This window comes from Dioscorea cayenensis, chromosome 9 (assembly GCF_009730915.1).
Source record: "Dioscorea cayenensis subsp. rotundata cultivar TDr96_F1 chromosome 9, TDr96_F1_v2_PseudoChromosome.rev07_lg8_w22 25.fasta, whole genome shotgun sequence".
NCBI lineage: Eukaryota > Viridiplantae > Streptophyta > Magnoliopsida > Dioscoreales > Dioscoreaceae > Dioscorea > Dioscorea cayenensis.
Window position 1 is genome coordinate 24,491,055 of NC_052479.1, and position 19,601 is coordinate 24,510,655.

At 34.2% G+C, this 19,601-nt stretch overlaps 2 protein-coding genes across 2 annotated transcripts; one reads left to right on the forward strand and one right to left on the reverse strand.

Annotated features, from left to right (window-relative positions):
• Window positions 1-6,358: 6,358 nt before the first annotated feature.
• On the forward strand, window positions 6,359-7,489 carry LOC120268599 (pentatricopeptide repeat-containing protein At2g45350, chloroplastic-like). The gene is made up of 3 exons (XM_039275926.1): window positions 6,359-6,651; window positions 6,830-6,945; window positions 7,029-7,489. The coding sequence occupies exons 1-3, from the start codon at window positions 6,359-6,361 to the stop codon at window positions 7,487-7,489; spliced, it is 870 nt and encodes a 289-aa protein (XP_039131860.1).
• Window positions 7,490-12,243: 4,754 nt separating this feature from the next.
• Window positions 12,244-17,178, reverse strand: LOC120268601. The gene is given in 13 exon segments (XM_039275927.1): window positions 12,244-12,308; window positions 12,380-12,475; window positions 12,587-12,754; window positions 12,890-13,101; window positions 13,345-13,423; window positions 13,766-13,862; window positions 13,962-14,024; window positions 14,377-14,452; window positions 14,538-14,656; window positions 15,558-15,607; window positions 15,610-15,645; window positions 16,168-16,252; window positions 17,044-17,178. Coding segments are annotated over 13 exon segments (1,281 nt in total).
• Window positions 17,179-19,601: the final 2,423 nt, after the last annotated feature.

The window sequence follows — 19,601 nt, forward strand, 5'->3', positions numbered from 1 at the left end:
TTTTACATTTTTTCACTATTGACTTGGTTTGTTAGATAATCAATTGTGGTGACAGTGGACCTTTGTTAAACTCAAGGTATAAACCTTACATTTATGATGCCTTTCAGGTGAATGTTTCTTAAACTTATTATTTAATGATTTTATATGAATTTATATAGTTCTAGTGACACAATTTAAGAAATGAAAAAAAAACAAATGTGAGGAAAAAACTATATATTTTAGATGATAGGAAAAAGTAAATACATGAAAATATCAAGGATGTTCTTGCAAAATTGTAAGAAACAAAAAGTGGGTTATATTGAAAAAATTGATGAACATGTTAAAAAGGACATTTGAGGATTTGTTTGCAAAAATCAGAAGGTAAAAATGTAGAAATGTCGGACTTAGTTGCTAAAAAAACAGAAGGATAAAAATGGAAATAAAAAGAGGATATCTTAGTTCTAGTGTAAGAGTTTTAAAAAAATTAACAAAAAAAGGAAAAGGAATGAATGAAAACTTGAGGGGCCTGATTGAAAATTTCATAGGCAAAATATAAAAAAAATGTAAAATTATGGTTTATTAGGAAAGTTAGTGATAATAATAATAATAATAATAATAATAATAATAATAATAATATTGATTGGGTCATTAGAGACTCAAAGGATTCATTTTTCCTTCCCTGCTACTCTGCGATGATGCAGCTACTAAGAGCTTCGATTGTTCTCCTTCGTCCCTACAACCCATCTCTTCATCAGCTACTACAACGCTTCTTGCAAAAATTTTGAAGATGTTTGGAGGTGAATTTATACCTACCATTGAAGAACTTTTAAGGAAAAAGCCGGTTCTCTTGCCCGGCTAAAAAGTTCTTGTCAACCAGCTGCCCAATATTACTAACAGATCAGAAATGAAGAGTAGATAGTCCACGGATAAGTTGCCACTATCTCACCGACAAGGATCTCCTTAGACTAGGCAAGTATCATCTATTGCTGGTCTTTATTGTTAGGGTTGTGTAAATCGATGGATGTTGGGAAATTATTGAGATGTCTTCAATAAGATTATGGTGACCATTTCTGAATTATGACTTAACCTAACCCAAAATTAGAAAATTCAATGAAGATTAATAGTGGGCTTATGATTTGGGCCCTCGTATTACAAACTGATCAAGTTTTGTTCAGTTGTAAGATTGATCCAGTTAGAGTCATATTATTTTATTTTAATTAAGATATATAGAGTTTTTTTGTATTGTCTTGTATCCATTTTTTCCATCGAAAGAGAAGAATAAGAAAATCTCTATGCCACTGCCTATGGATGTTACATCGACTGAACCACATAAATCTATGAAATGCTATTGTTTTTCTTTTGTTTTCCTTCATATTATTATTGTGTTTGGAGTAACAGAAATAATTAAAGCTTATTGAGGAGCTAAGGAGCTCTTGGGGCTTATGCAATGGGAGATATTTCTCAGGGATCATGGGAATATTAGTCAGCTAGGAAATGGTTTACATCACCGCCTGGTAAAGCGATTAATTAGCCTTCTAATGGATAAAACTCTAGTGACCGATATCAAGAGAAGGTTGATTGAGTAGGAAATGAGAGAAATAAGTCGGTGCTCTTGGTTGAATATCCCTTGTTTGATATACACATCGATCCTCAAATTCCAAGAAACCGAGTCATGAGCTGGCATTTGGTCGAACAAGTGCTGAGCAATATTGATTCCATTCAAAAATTGTGCACAACCATTGATCATTGAGTTCCATGAAACCAAGTTTTTTTCATCATCATCCATAGTATAGAACACACTCAGAGCTAAACTCAACTTCCCTGCTCTAACATTAAGCATCCAATAGTGAGTTCCAAGAAACAGAGTCTCTCACTGGGATATTAAGATAGAGATTGAGAAAACCCCACAAATCCCCCATTTTTGAGGATGAGAGCATGGAGCTGAGAACTGGCGAAAAGGGAAGAGGCACAGGCGGAGGCAGTGAGGGAAAAAAAGAAAGAGAAGGGGTCGGGGAGACACCAAAAAAGAATAGGAAGGAGAAGGCGAGGAGGGCATTAAGATGATTGGGGCCATTGGAGGAGGCCTTGGTTAAGGGCGTTGTAAAGGAAGGGATTGGCATTGGGGTGGAGAGGGAGAAAGCGGCGAGGAAGGAGGTGGAGTGGGGGAAAGGGGAAAGCAAAGATGGAGGATGAGGCGGGAGGTGGTGGAAGGGTGAGGGAGGACGCTAAAGGTGAGTAGGTGGACATGGAGCTCATTGGCATACCGATGAGTGGTGCATTTGGGGAAGATGAAGTGGTCGTCGTTAGGTGGTAAGCTGGCACGCGGTAACACCAGCATTATTTTGCTTTGAGCTTTTTTTTTTGTGGAAATAATTTATTGAGCTAATCTATAAGTTTTTCCTTTTTTTTATTTATCCCAAACTGGTATAAATGTTAATTTTTTTAACAAGGAACAATAGTATTTTACTTTTATTTTAAATTATATAGTAACATTTATTTTTAGTTTAAATTAAATAGGTATAGTGGCCATGATATTTTTGTTGGTGTCTCAATTGAATATTAAAATAATTAATCCATTAGATACATAAAATAAATTTTTGCTCACACTTCAATATATATACACATGCAATACATATAATTGAAGTCTCCTTCCCTAGATCCCCGATTTCGGTACCATAGCCCTCGATTATCAATCTTTATTTTGCAAAACTATGAAACTTCATAGGTTTTTTTTCTAAAATATTTGAAGATGTGAAAAGTACCTCAATTAGTTAAAAAAATAATAATAATAATGAAAAAGAAAGCATGTATATTACAAAATTTTAATTTTATTGCTATAATTATAAAATTTGTTTACTATAGTTTTTTAAATAACGTTATTTTTCTAATATTAAATTTTTTTAATTGAGATTTATTATGCATAAATCTTAATTAAAAAAAATGCTCTATCACAAGTTAGTGTTTCTTTAACTAATTGCATTCTAGATTACTTTACAGTTTGTTTTAATTCCTAGTTTTTTTAGATGTAAATGATCAATGGCATTAAAATTAGTTCATTGCAATTAGTTGTCTTAGGGTTTACTTCAATACTACAATTGATTTTTCATGATTATCAACTTTAATATTCTTTACTTTAACAATGCAGGTAATTACAAAAACATTACAGACACGCGATGTGGAAAAACACTCCGAAGGAACACAATCAAGCATTCCAAAACTGAGTACAAGGGTGGGAAAAAAGCAACCAAAGATGCAAAGGAAGATGTAGGCAAACAACCTTCATCAGGAACTCATTTGAATCCAATAGAGACAAAAGAAAAAAAAAACATGAGCTGACACAATTGTGACTGGGACTGCATCCAAAGTGGCACTAAAGAAACATAAAGATTCTACAGAAGGGAGTAAAGAAACAGATGCTTACAAGAGAAGTAGAGTGTGGATGCCACCAAGGGCTAGAGCATTTGCAAGTTAATTTAACAAATTCAACAAAGGAACTGAAAGAATATAAGCCTTTCTTTAATTAGTTGAGTATCTTTTTCTCTAACAGTGTATCTATTTAATCTTTTCCTTTTGTTAGTTGGGTACCTTTCTATATTACTTTGAGACATTGTACTCAATGTTGTTAGTTGGTGCAGTTTGCACAAATTTTGTATTTTGAAAATTTTGTATAGCTGCATCTTCACAACTTGATTCATTTTGATGTATTTACAATGCACATTTTCATGCTTTTTGTAAATATGTATTTTCAACTATATTGCATAATGAATAGAATTTTATCTGATGCAATACTATCATCATAAAAATAGTAATTATGAACAGGTTCAATTGCATGTTTTTTACATTGAACTGATGTAAATTGCCAATTTCAGTAATCTGTGAACAGGTTCAATACAATCATCATAAAAATATAAGATTCATTCATTTTCATCTGTGTCAGCAAGGGATAAAGCTAACTCCATTACTATACATATACATGTATACATATTTGTAATATCCTAGAAGAAAAAAATTCATTTCAATGCTTACATAACCATATAACATCAAATAGGATAAGTTTACCCTCCTTATCATTAAATAAAAATTTAAAAGTAAGTAGATATTATACATAAATTGTGATAATAATCACCCTTTTAAAAAATTTAAAATTTCATTACCAATTGATGAATTGTTATATTTGTTGCTGCCAAAATACTACAACTGCATTACTGTCACAAGAATTTCTATGAAAACAGATTCATAAAATAGAACAACAAAACAAATTCATTCTAATACAACTTAAATTGAGAATATAGTGGAATACAAATATGACCAAATACAAATATGACTATATTCAAACTCATAAAATGCATATCTACATACATGTAACTACAATTCAAAGATAATTTAAAATCTCAGTGTATTATAAACAATAAAATCATCCACAAAACAAAAATTCAAAGAAAAAAAAACTAGGGCTTGCACAATGCCATCTTCAAGCTCGAGCGCCTGTGACTGGATGAGATTCCCTCACCGAAGATACTTGGTTGAAATGGCAGCGAAAAGAATGGTGAGACCTTCTCCCTTTCTTTCTCCCTCTCTGTCTCCCTCATCAGAGAGTCATCGCCTGTGATTGGGTGTGGTGAGGGGTCAACAGGTCACGTGAGGGACAGTCTGACATGGAAGCTTGTTGAGATGGAAACCACACATGGCGAGGAAGAATGGACCATCCCTGTTGATGAGGATTTCCCGGCGGCCACGTCATTAAAATGTGGCTGGAGTTACCTGGGTACCCAATCGGTGACATGGAATTAAAGATGGAGATCCATTTTGATACAAATTAAAGTTTGGACTCTAAATTGATAATTTGCCATAGTTGGGTAACCTCCCAAAAACTTTACTCATAATAGTAATAATAGTGAATTAGGTGGTTTAATTTGGTATATATGAGCACTCAAATTATTTGATAATAAGTAAGAACCATAATTATAATTATATTTGCACCATGAATTTCCAAGGTTATTATACGAGCTCCCATGAATTTCCAAGGTTATTGCCAAAAACAAATATCCATGGTCTCTAAGCAATGGTTATCTACAATTTGCCTTTAATCTTAGTGTTATCATAAATTAAGATAAAAGGTGTATGAAAAGAGGAAGAGAACAATGAAAATTTGAAAAAGCAAAAAAAGTTATAAATTTTTCAATTGTAAAGTTTTATATAAATATAATGAACACGTCACTATTATTTGTCACTATTATTTGCATTGTTTACTATGAATAATGAATCTCAATTAAAAAAATTAATATTAGAAAAATAACGTTATTTAAAAAAATCCAATAAAAAAGTTTGATAATTATAGCAATAAAATTGAATTTTGTAATATACATGTTTTTTAAATATTATTATTTTTAACTGATTAAGGTACTTTGCACATCTTCAGAGATTTTAAAAAAAAAAAAAACTATGTGATTTTAGAGTTTTGCAAAATATAAATTAATAATTGAGTGCTATGATTCTGAAATAAGGGATTCAAGGGGAAAGAGTTTTCAATTATATGGATTGAATGTGTATATATATTAAAGTGTGAGCAAATATTTATTTTGTACTAATGGATTAATTATTTTAATATTCAATTAAGACGGCAACAAAAATATCATGACCATTATATCTATTTACTTCAGACTAAAAATAAATATTACTATATAATTAAAAAGTAAAATAATACTTTTCTCTATTCAGAAAACAAAAATTAATAGTTATAACAATTTGAGAAAAATAAAAAAGGAAAAACTTATAAATCTAGCTCAAATATTAGGTAAAAGTACAAATAAAAACCCCTTGTGGTTTCCGAGATTTGCAAAATAAGTAATATGGTTTTTTTAAATTCTATAATATGTGGTTTCCTAGATTTACAAAAAAAAGGAAAATTCGTTAAAGGTGTTAATTACCACGTTGCACAAAAATATGATTTTTTTTAACATGATTTTATTTGATTTTTGGAATTTAAGTTTTTATATTTAATATTATTTTGGAAAAAAATTAATAAACTTAATATATATATATATATGTCATATAAATTATAGTTTTTAAATGAAATGACGATTTTGTTCTTTTGAGTTAACACCGTTAATGACTTGGTAATGGTTTTTCCCATTTTTGCAAATCTGGCAAACCACAAATCATAGAATCGGAAAAACCCACATTCCTTATTTTACAAATCTCGGAAACCACAAGTGTTTTTTTTTACTTTTCTCCATAACAATTATTTCCAGGTTTAGTCTATAAACACAAAAAAACAAAAAACAAAAAGTTCAAAGCAAAACAATGCTGACATTAGCCCGCGCCAACCCACCACCGAACGACGACCACTTCATCTTCCCCAAATGTACCACTCGTCGGCATGCCGATGAGCTTCATGCCCACCTCCTCACCTCCGGCATCCTCATCCACCCTTCCTCATCCTCTATCTCTACTCCTCCACCCCCCACTCCACCTCCTCGCTCGCTCCCTCCTCCCTCTCCACCCCAACTCTGCCCTTCCTCTACAATGCCCTAATCAAGGCTTCCTCCAATGGCTTAACCCTCTCAACGCCCTCCTCGTCTTCTCCTTCCTGCTCTCCTCCAGCATCTCCCCTGACCCTTTCTCCTTCTCCCTTTCCTTCACCGCTACCGCCCGCGCCTTCTCCCTCTCTCAGTTCTCAGCTTCACACTTTCATCCTCAAAATCGGGTTTTTTTTCACAATCTCTATCTCCAAAACATTCTCATTAGCATCTACTCAAAGTGTAGACTCTACATGGCTGCCTGCCAAGTGTTTGATAAAATGCCAATGAGAGACTGTTTCTTGGAACTCAATATTGGATGCTTATGTCAGACCAGGGAAGTTAATTTCAGCCTTAGAGGTGTTCTATGCCATGGATGATGATGAAAAGAACTTGATTTCATGGAACTCAATGATCGGTGGTTGCGCACGGTTTTTGAACAGAATCGGTATTGCTCAATAGTTGTTCAACCAAATGGCGGCTCATAACTCTGTTTCTTAGAATTTGATGATCAATGGGTATGTGAAAAAGGGATGATGGATGAAGCATTGGAGTTGTTTGATAAAATGCAGAAAAGGGATGTAATAGCTTGGGATAGTGTGCTCGAGGGGTATATGGATATCGGGAATGTTGAGCTTGGCCTGTGTTTGTTTGATGAAATGCTGGAGAGGGATGTGATTTCCAAAAATATCATGATCAATGGGTACGTGAAGAATGGTATGATCAGTGAAGCATTGTTTGTCTTCATGAAGATGCAGGTCGAAGGTGGTATAGTCCCCGATGGCACGATTCTGGTCACTGCTCTTTTTGCCATTTCAGAGCTCGGTTGTACCAGTCTCAGATTATGCATACATAAATACATAAGGATGAAGCACCTATCCATGTATGGAAAGCTTGACGTCGTACTTATTGACATGTACTCAAAGTGTGGCTATCTAGGGGAGGCATTGCAGTTGTTTAAGACATCCAGTATCCAAATAGTAGATCACTAGAATGCAATGATTGGTGGTATGGCCATGTATGGATTTGGTCAATTATCACCTAAACTATTTGTGGAGACGAAAAGACAGTCATTGAAGCCAAACAACATCACATTCATCAGCGTTCTCAATGCATGCAGCCATAGAGGATTATTCGAAGAAGGTCTAACATGCTTTAAGAGTATGATCAAAGACTACAAACTGGAGCCGAAAGTGCAGCATTATGGATGTATGGTTGACATTCTTAGTCATGCGGGGTTGCTGAAAGAGGCAATGAGATTGATCGAGGCAATGCATGTAGAACCAAATGATTATTAGTGTAAGCCCTAGCCCCAATACATTGTATGAACTCTTATTATTTGGATAATTATTATGAGGCATCGTTTTATCTATTATTATTTCTATGCATAGTTAATAAGATAAAATATCCTTCAATATTGTTTCTACTCAAGTTATCAAATCCGTGATTTGGATAGTAAAACCTTGAAGTATAAACTAGAACAATATTCTAAATGTCCCTAGACGATTATTTTCATGGGAATGAAAATAAATTAAGACTAGTATGTCTTTCGTGAGATGGCCTTGTATTACGAGTTATAGGATATGGGATAGCAATCAAAAGACATAGATACATGTTAGGGAACATTGTACATGGATTAATCCGCTCTTGAGAACACTACATGATTGTAAAGTCATAAGTGTTTTTGTCGAACAATTCTTGTACTCAAATCCTTCAACTTGAAATCACTATGGATCTCGGATGAATCTTTACATGCTTTAACTTACACCTAACCTCATTTGTAACTGAGTGACAAGTACGGGTATGTTTGGGTATGTTGTAGTTCATGCTGAGAGACATGAGTGAAGTAATGGGATTGTCCCTCTCTATAGAGAGAGTGAATATCACCGGCCACTTGATTAGTGAGACTGAGTAGTGCATGACCACACCCAAGGGAAATGATAAGAGTTATCATTTACTTGACCTAGTCAGTTCATTAAGAGATCAAGAAATTAATTAGCATTAAAATAAAGGTGACTCGCTCCATGCCTTATGCTAATTAAGATATTCAGTGGCAAAGGATTGTATAAGGTTGCAATAGGTTCGGATAATTCTCCAAATTGACCTTCATTTAATATTGGGTAATCATATTATCTTGCTAGAGAATAATTATGATTTATGAGCATTAAAATTGTTTAAACTCATTGCCAATGTTATACAGGATCATACACTAAGAATGCAGAGATTAAGGTACAGTATTTGTTACTTATTAGACCACCTATTTAGGGTTTTGGTGAAAAACCTAAATTAGGTGGAGCAAATAGCTTATTCGGGTTGGGTCTTATTAAGTGATGATCCAATCTAATCAATTTAGTTAATTAAAATTGTTTAATTAATCAAGTAAAGAAAAGATTCTTAATTTAATTAGGAGTGAAGAGTTTTTTCGTAAATTAGGGTTTTGGGCTTCCAAAATAAATCAATGGTCTAACCCTAATATGAAAGAGAGAAAAATAGAGTGATTGAGAAATTGTCTCTTAAGAAACCCTAGCTGCCACCCACTCTTCTCCCTTGGCCGCCGCCATCGGATCCCGCCACCGGAACCCGCCGCTACCACGCTTAAAGCCCCTTTTTTCTTGACTCTCAGGTGCTTGCTATTCGAACCTAGAAACAAGTGTTGTTTCTTCAGGTACTAGCATACCTTGATTCCCCAAGGCGTTCGTGTGTACATGATAGTAGAGGGGTGTCACGATTCGCAGTCCCTTTTCGATTTCAGGAAATAAGGGTGCATTCAGAATCGTCATCAAAAGAAAGGTATAACTTTTAATTATCTATTTATTTAGAATTTAATCCTAGTTCTGGCATGCAGTAGGGTTTTATCATGTTTACTTGCCCTAAAAAAAAATTTTTGTTATCCGCTTCATTTTGGCATGTATTTTTTGCATGATAATTCCCTTGTTAGAGTGATAAGATCCCAACAATAATGTGATTTGGAGATCACTGCTCAGTGCTTGCAGAAATCATGGTAACATTGAGAGTGGGCAGAAGGTGGTTACCAGTATGCAGAATGTTATAATTGTAGGTCTAGTTCATATGTTCTCCTATCAAATCTATATGCTGGATGTGGGATGTGGGAAGATGCAACCAGGATAAGAATGATGATGAAAGATGAGGATTTTAGGAAAATTCCTAGTTGCAGTTGGATTGAGCTTGATGGGATTGTTCATGAGTTTATTGTGGGTGACAACTCACACCCTCAAGCTCAACAGATTTATTCCATTCTTTTGAATTTATGTACAGTTGAGATTAATATTTTATAACAATACTTGTGGTAAATCATTATTTTAGACCCTGCAAATTTTTGTTTCTACCATGGCATTGAAGCATCTCCCTCATTAATAATACATGAATAGTGAATGACAAATTAAGAAGTGAAATTGGGCAACTAACTAGAATAATTTGCAAATATTATCTTCTTACCCTCAACTCACAGGAAGAAAAGATTAAAATTTTCAAAGATATATTAACACCGGTTAAAACATGGTTAAAACAAGGATCATCTATTTTGAACAATAAAATCTCTTATTCTAGATGGATAGCTTATTTTATTCTATTTTATTCCAATGCTGTTTGGCTGTAATTCCTATAAATATGATTTATTTTTGCCTTCTTAAAACATTAGATATAAATGAATTACTAAAATGTATTTCAATGTTACGAGATTCTTTTGGTGAAGCTAACTGTCTTATTTGATATCCAACCCTTCTCATATCAGTCAACTAATATGAATCAGACACTAGTTACCATGCATTTTATGTATGAGCTTTCTAAATTACAATCTTCAAATAGAACATAATGGTCATCTTACTATTCGGAGGTGAAAAAAATGTGGCATTCATCAACATAGATAGGGTTCCATTAACACTAGTTAATAACAATGCATGAAATGCATAATCAAGGTTCAGAGCACAAAAGAAATCATCATATAGTTCCCTAATGGAAAAACCATTCAATATGATAATGAAAAAATTTTAATAGTCACGCTGACAAAAAATACTATCAAAACATGAAGAATCACTCACATGACAAGAGTGCTTCCAGTAATAGACTCGCTGCAAAAATATAGAGACTCATTAGTTCCAATACAACAACAATAATAGTTCCACAAGATTATATTCATGATGAATAAAGCCTAAGCATTGCCAAAAGAAGTTGGGGGAAATCAACAATAAAAATTGAAGATCCATATGTTTCATGAGGTTACTATAGTTCTATTTTAATGCTAGTCTCTAGATTTATGAACTGGAAAAATAGAATTAATCAATGAGGATATAAAGAACATATAACCATGTATATGCACATCACTCACAAGTATAAATGGGACACTACACTAAAAAAAAAACTTTAGAGGTGGTTTTCATGACTTATAGAAGCGGTTAAATTCACCTCTATTTCTTTAGAGGTGAATTTTCCACCCGCCTCTAAACCACCTCGTATCAAGCCGTCTCTACACTTTAGAGCTGGTTTGTACAAACCGTTATCGTTAAATTTGATCTACAAAAGTGATTTTTAATAATAAATTTAGAGCCGGTTATAACCACATCTATAGCTTATAATTTTCTAATCTCTTGCAAATAGCTTTAGAGGCGGTTATATAGAGGCTATTATAACCGCCTCTAAAGCTATTTACAAGAGATAAGACATTATAAGCTATAGAGGTAGTTATAACCACATCCATAACTAATAATTTCTTATCTCTCTTTACTAGTTTCAGAGATGGTTATAACCGCAATAATTTCTTATACCTCCTCAATACTTTTAGAGGCGGTTATAACCGCCTCTAAAACTATTATTTTTTTAATTCATACATTTAGAGACAGTGATAACCACCTCTAAATTTATTCATTAGTTGAATTGAATTTTAATTTATTTTTTTACCTCACAAGAAAAACACTATTTATGATCAATAAAATACAACATAAAACTTGATTGCTTTTAACTCAGAGCAAATTTAGTGACATGATAATTTTATACATGTCACTCTTTGCTTATCAATCAAAAATAAGAAAGACACATATCTAATGAAGATTGCCATTAGTTAAATAGTTTACACAATATTCAATTGAGAAAAAAAGGTATATAAAAAAATCAAATGAGATGAATCTGATACATTGTGACAAAAAAATGACAAAAAAAAGGAGATTACAAGCAATTGCACAAGAAAAATAGAAAAAAATAAAAACACAAAGAATGCCACATGCTCTCTGTGGGAAATGATGGTTTCTAGCTATTAAACATCCTTGGTTTACACCATAGAACCAATCTTTTTACTAAAGATCCAACAAAAAGATCCAACAAATGAGACTTTTTAGAATGCAAACCAGTTTACCGTATCAACGTTTCCTTCCTCCAAAATTAGAATAAGTCACACCATCTTGTTTAAGTCTTTCAATCTGCAAAACAGTTTGTAAAGTCAATGGAGTTTAGTTTTTCATGGTAAACATGGTATTGTTTGTCACTAGAGATTTGGAGAATATCATATATTGTGTTTCAGATTTTGTATCAATGTGTATGTTGATCATATTTTTATTTAGTACATTTAGTATAGACATTGCATGATTAGAAGCTACCAAAAACCGAATTGCCAGTGTTCGAGTTTCTCAATATTTGTACATATTTTTTGGCATTAATATTGTTGTTTGATGGAAACAAGTGCAGTTAACTAGAATTATACTTCAAAGAAAGAACATGTCCTTGAACATAAACTAAATCAACTAGTTGAGTTGTTCAATGAAGAAAAGCAAATGCTTGGTACAATCATGACAACGTTCAAGCCTATTAAAATTTAGAACCTTAACTTTGACAGAGTGAAACACATTTAAGAATCGAAGAACATTAAAGCATACCTTGCTTATTTTTTCCTTTCTTTAAGTAGCATTGAACTCCAGACCACATCACAGAAATGGGGCACAAGAAATTGTCTATGAGCATGGCAAGAAATACCTGCTTTGAAGTTAATAAGAAGAAATTAATATATATACATAGTGAATGCATTATCAATGAATAATATTTTAGTCAATCAAAGTAAATTAATGTTGTGAAGATGATGCATATGAGTCCCCAGTTATAGGAATCAAGTGACAATTTCAGTCGCTCAAGAGATGACATGTTGCATAACTGAATTTCCACCTTTGTCAAGTTCCACATTGAGACTAGTGTAATAACTGTGCAAACTACCAAGCAGCTAGCCAATGACAAAGCCTGAACAACACCCAATTTAACTTTAATCCCCAATCTAAAACTTCAAATCCAATCCCCTTTACTGAAGATCATGTTTACAAGTAGCTGATGAGGTAAAAAAATTTGTAGCTTTAAGGCCAGTTAGTAATTTTGTAAGAATAGAGTAGTTTGCTCACCACAAGATAATGTATTTGATTCTCTGAAGAGATAGTTACTAATTTGTGCTCTTATGGTAGCCAAAACGTGTATAGTTGCCATGAAATATGGTACAACAAATGCCCAAGGTAGATAGTAGTGTGCAGAAAATAATGCTCGGTTCATGAGCCAGTTAACCTCTGAAACGTAAAATTCAAGAACAAAAGTTTGCCTCCTTAGGCAATTCCAGTATCTGCACAAGAGAAGAATAGTAAGGATGGCATGACCAGTTAACAATCAAGATGTTAGCTCTAGAACTAAAGTTTGTTTCATTAGTAAATTTGAAACCTGAATAGGATTAGTATAATAAGTATAACATGGTTATGGATGAGCTGATGAGAAGTACTAGATTTGAATTTGATTACCTAGCAAAGCTTAGGTCACTAGCAAGAGGATGAGGAAAGACAGCAACTAATGGTGATTTGAATTTGATTACCTAGTAAAGCTTAGGTCACTAGCAAGAGAATAAGGAAAGACAACAACTAATGGTGAAGAAATAAGTTTTTTATTTTCCCCTGATAAGGAAGTGTAGGCTATGCAACTTAAACGGCTTGAATATTATTAGGATTTATAACATTTGGATAATTTTAGAAAATTAATTAGAAACATTAGAATGCATATGCATGGGAAAAATGGTCACTTGATCATATCTAATCTGCCAATGCAGTTCATGCATAGTTAGGACCATATGTACAGATTTGATGCGTGCAATCATCATATACATGAGCATTAGATGGAAGAATTTAGTTCATTAGTGAAGCCTTTTTTATTTTATTACTATTATTTTTTGCTTATTTCAATTACAGCATCAAAACATAAATGCATTTTCAAGTCATGCATATGAAGCAAGAAATTACTAGCTATTCCAGCAAGAGTCATGTCATCAAAATATCTACCATCTCTCAGTCCACTAACAACACAATGTGAATCTTTTCTAAAATCATCTGCATGCATCTAAGAGGATGGAACAACTATAATAAGCCCCTAAGTGTCAAAATTCTAGATATGTTTTGCAGGTCAATGTAAATGTGATATGAATGATGAACCATGTACCATTATATAACTACTCCATATGAAAAATGTGTTCCCACCAATTGCAAATCCCATTGAGAAAGGCTGAAAATATTATCCTTGAGTATTAATTCACCTCAGACAAAAATAATAAATTCCACAAATAGCATTAGTGGTACTACTAAGCCAGTTGGAATAACTAGATATTTACTATAAGAGAAGAATACTCGATTGAAAATTTTGCAGCAACAATAATTGTGTTACATACAAGAAGAAGCCAACAAATTGGTTGCTTTAAATAATATGTTTAAAAATTTGCTTCAACTTTGATGCAGTGTGAGCAGCTTCTTTGTTTAAGCTAGAACAAACTGTTGGAAAGTAATTGCCCAAATTCTGAATTAATATGCAGAAGGACAACGGTTAGGAGGATAGATAGGTTGTTCTGATAATTATTTACCATGTGATATTCACAAATGCAATAGCTTCCCAAGCTTCCAGAAGGCATATCAAGAGGATATCCAGTTTGAATAAATTATCTATTTCATTTCAACAAACATGAGAAAGTAACTATCATCTATATTAAAATATGACGCATCATGGAAAGAAAATATTAAATAGACCTCAGGATTTTTCTCCATTTCTGCAGTCAGAGCTCCAACTGATCCAGGATGTAGTCTAACATCATCATCCAGAAATAACACGTACTTACTGCCCTTATGCATTTTCTCAGCACCAAACTGCATTAGTTTCGTGGATATCAATATCAAACAAGCAGAAATTAAAGCAATTAACATCAAGCATTAATGTGGAAAAGCACTCAAATCAACATAAACAAGGGGAATTATTTCTCTCAAGTAGAGGATAAGAAAGGAACAAATTCTAGAAAGATGAGAAAAAAATGTTTATTTCTTAGTACCATAAAATATAGATCATGAATTGTCTATATCAAATGAAATATATTTCACAAAGAGCTAACAAACAAATATATAAAAATTTTGAATGCCATCAAGTTTGCACAAGTCAAATATAAAATCCACTAGGTTCATAAAATTTTTGGCATAAGCAAAAGAATTACTCATTCTTGACAGCATCATTAAATTAAAAAGATAAGAGCTAACAGGTTAGAAAGAATAAAATACTAGCCATCTATCAATCTGTCATATCGAATCTAAGTAGCAACGCAATGCATCATTCGTGAATACTCAACATCTCCTTGTTGAACCATTTATTGTTGAATGTCTAATGGTTATAGGGCTAAGGCCATTGTTTTAAAACAACTTTGCAAGAGACCATTATAACTTCTTAATTAGAAAGTTCATTGAATTGGTTCCAGTATTGCGAACATAAAATTTTTACATTCTATTATTTATAGCCAATGTTGAGAAACCCATCATTGGTGATCAGCAAGTGGATTCAAATAAGTATATCATTGTTTAAACTAGACTTCAACCAGGAATTTAAACATGACCATAGTTGTACAGGCACAAGTCATGTGACTATTTGCAGCATTATTAAGAGCAAGACACTGCCTTTTGTTATAAAGAGGAAGTACTACATGCAAACTTTAAAATGAACCCTCTTAAAGAGCACCGCAATTTATTTTTGCCGAATAGAAGAAGGTATTAATGCTATACATACTAAATGATTATGAATTTTCTGACTGCATGTTGTTGAGAGACCAGCCACACAATCTTTACATCAACAATGTCCTGAAAATCAACAACAAAAAGGAATCGTAAGGAAATTAAACACACTTAATATAAAATTTTTTCCCACCCTGACATATTATGTGCTCATCAAATAATCTAAAGAAACAAGCTTTATGAAGGAAAAGTGGGATATTATAAGTAACCATTAAAAATAGAAATATGAACACATGGATGGTGGCAAAAGATAAGCTTTATTTTACAAAAAAATAGATTCAACTTGGAGAAATCTATAGAAGATGTTCAGAAAAAGAGAAGTTATCTGCATGTCCTTTTGGTCATATCTAACTGATTTAGAGCTGCCTACATCAAGGAAACTGAATTTGCAAGTAGAGGGTGAAACTTTAGTGTGACAAGAGAAGGGAGGGCTATAAGTTTTGTGCCTAGAAATTTTATAAGCAAAACAATTCAAAAAGATACATTGGTGAAGATTGCAAGAGCACAAAAAATGAAAAAAAGAAAAAATCAAAGCTCCTTGGTTAATGTATGAATAGCAACGTACTTGTTTGATAAGCTTTCTTGAATTCTTAGATTAAACTAGATAGTAGATATAGCATTGTAAGCTGGATCATCAATGCTTTCAACTACAAAAAGGAACTCCAAAAGTCCACCATAAAGAGAGGTAATCTGCATACAAGCACATTCCCAAAGAAATGTTAGACTAGAATTTAATAATTACACTTTGATTTTGATAAGGAAGGCTATAAATGTGTGGGCACATAATGGGCACATTAGATGTGCATCAATTCCAATGTTTCTTATGAAAAAAACATTGAAACTACATACAAGCATTAACCACTCATTGTTACTAAATCTCCTTCTTCGCAGTCAATTTCTTGTTCCCATTAGTGTTATTTATCATTTCCATCACATCCTCCTTCACCTGCACCAATCAAACAATTAAAAACCCTATTTTTCCCCAAATCACAACTTAGAACGTCAAAGACACTTACAATTTTGAGACGTGAAACCTCCTTGTTGTTTCAATTGAAGTCTTTTTTGAAATTCTTCAACTCGAATTGATCTGCAAAAACACCAATAGAAGAGTTAACCATAGAGCTAAGAAGAGGGAAAGTGGGGGATGCATACCCTATCGCCATTCTTTGGCAAGGCTGATGATCTCATCAATGACCCCGACACTTGCGAAGCAGAGGCACTGAGACTCACGGATGCATATGGAATCAAAGCCTTTCTCGGCACTGAAAATATTGATATCCAGCATCCCTACTGTCGTGGTCGATGAGGAAATGTGCAAATGAGCCCACCGATTTATTTGAGAGCTGATGCAAAACTCTTCTATTATTATTGTTAAAACATAGTATTTGTATAGAAGTATCGGAGTATGTGAGCAAAGATGAGGAGAAGAACAGCGAACCTCAAGGGTGTTGCTTGTCTGCGGTGGTGGCTGGAAAGATAACGTCCCAGATCTCGGAGAAGGCAGAGATGATGGTACAGTGGTGGCAATGAGAATTAAGAGAGAGGAGGCAATGAAAGAGCTCCTCCAGAGTAGTGGGCTCGTACAGCTCCTTCTCCGCCATAATCATCTTCACCATGGATCACCGAAAATCGAAAGTACGGATCGTCGGATCTCTTCACCACGGTGAAGCTCTTCTTAACCATCAATTTTTTCACCTACTTCCTGAGATTAATGCTGTCCAATGAGTAGGTGGAGAAGGAAATTAGGGTTTTGGTCTCATCATCATCGCAATTGTTAAGGGTGAGAGAAGTGGTTTGGTTGAAGAGATCAGTATGAATCTCATCATCGTTGGAGAACCATCGACTATCACCGGAGGAGAAGCTAGGTCGGGATTAGGGTTACGGTTAGGGTTTTGGCAAGAGTCAATCTTGCCCACGAGGAAGGGGAGGAGAGAGGGAGAGGAGGCACTTCGAGTTCTAATATCTTCTCTCCTGCGAGTCGCCGCTAAAGCAAATGAAGAAGACCAATGAATCCCTATATGAAATTTAAATTTTTAGATGTGGTTATTTTAAACCGGCTCTCATAGGATGATTTTTTTAAAGAGTAATGAGATGGCATCCACACCACCCTTCTCTATCTCTCCTAGTCACCAATTAAAAAAAAAAATCCATGCCCTAATTTCTCTCATCCCTCTTCATCTTCACAAGGCCGCCCCACATCCCATGCCACAGAACATCGTCGCCCCCCACCGTTTTCACCAAAGATGCCGACGAACTCTTCACACAAAGATCTTAGAGAGGAATAAGTCTTTGATATAGGGGATAGGATCCATCTGCTCTTCTCTTTCTCTCTCCATTGAAACTCCAATCCTCGCATCCCTCTTCATTTTCCCACGGCTGCCTCACGTCCCGTGCCACTGAACTTCGTCGCCAGTTACCGCTTTCGCCACCGACACTGACGAACTCTTTGCATGCCCTAATTCCTCTCATTCCTCTTTATCTTCACGCAGCTACCTCACATCCCATGCCATTGAACTTTGTCGCCGGCCTTCGTTGCTACTACGGACATCGGCAAACCTTGTCACCCGTTGCCAGCAAACAAACCGGTTGCCCGCCTAAGATCATAGATCCATAAATTTTTGTAAATTTCTGAATTTTGTTTTGTAACTAAAAATTGTTGGGATTCTTAAAATCATGATTGCCAAGATCGAGTTGTTATTAGATTCAAATTAAAGCTTAATGCAATGGTAAATAATTATAGATTGAGTTTGTTTGTGGGAAATGGGTTGTTCGGCATCGGTGGCTGCAGCGGGTGATGAGATTTTGTGACGTGGGACCTGAGGTGCGGTGGAAGATGAAGAAGAATGAGAGAAATTAGGGCATTGTTTTTTTTGGTTTTTTCTAATTAATGACTAGGAGAGATAAAAGAAGGGTGGTGTGATGCCGACTCATTCTTGTAAACAATTCGGGCAACTTGTTCGTTTGATATAGCATTACTCTTTTTTTAATGTTAATTATGGAGCCGGTTTTAAAAAAATCAGGCTCTTCGTTTTCTGCCTCTAAAGAATTGAATTGGTGTAGTGGGAATTCCTAGATGTATAAATATAATTAGGCTTAAGGTTAATTCTTGAACATACATATCACATACGGTTATTAGCCACTCTAGGCCAGAGCTTGACCCAAGAAGAGGAAAATATAAGGGATTTCAAGAACACGTATAGATCACCTTTGAATAGTCTTTTTATACAACTAAAAAAGAAAGGAGGGCTCTAGGAGCGATGAAGGAAGCCATTTCATGCATGCATGCAAAGTCAAAAGGCTGCATGATGATTGGCTTTCATTTAATTATGAATCAACATGTACGCTTGTTGGTCATGCGGAGATTCGATCCTAGGTCTGCCATGGTCCTGTGGATATATAATATATGGCGGATTCATTTTCTATATAGCATCATGCATCCTTTCCAATATATATATATATATTGTTTTGTACAAGCAGAGGTAAATGTATATATATTCCCCATGCTGTGTGCATATGTCTTTACCCATACATATATATATATATATCTTGAGACTTGACACTTACATAAGAACACACATTAACACATGTGCACCCGTTAGAACATAGATGCATGTAATTCACCCAATCAAATAGTTTGATCAGCTTATAAAAATAGAAAAGTTAAAAGTTGTATATATATATTGAATGCCAAGCCTTGCAAGTCCATAGGTGGTGATGGGTTGAAGGAACAAAGTGGGATGATGTTAAAAGGGGTTGTGATCCTTTTTATAAGGAGGACAAGCAAAGAGTTTCACGTGATTGGGCGTCCTTCCTAAGAGTATGGTTGTGTGTGTGTTCATGGACATTGCTCTTTCTTTTTGTATTTCATTCATTTATTCATGAATGCTCAGAACTTGCCACTCATGTTAATGAATCACAAGAAACAACAAGCTTTTCACAATTCACATCATCAATTTCCCCCATTATTGTCCTCCACTTCATAATGAGAGACCAAAATTGAAGATTTTTTTTAATTATTATTTTAACCATATATATATAT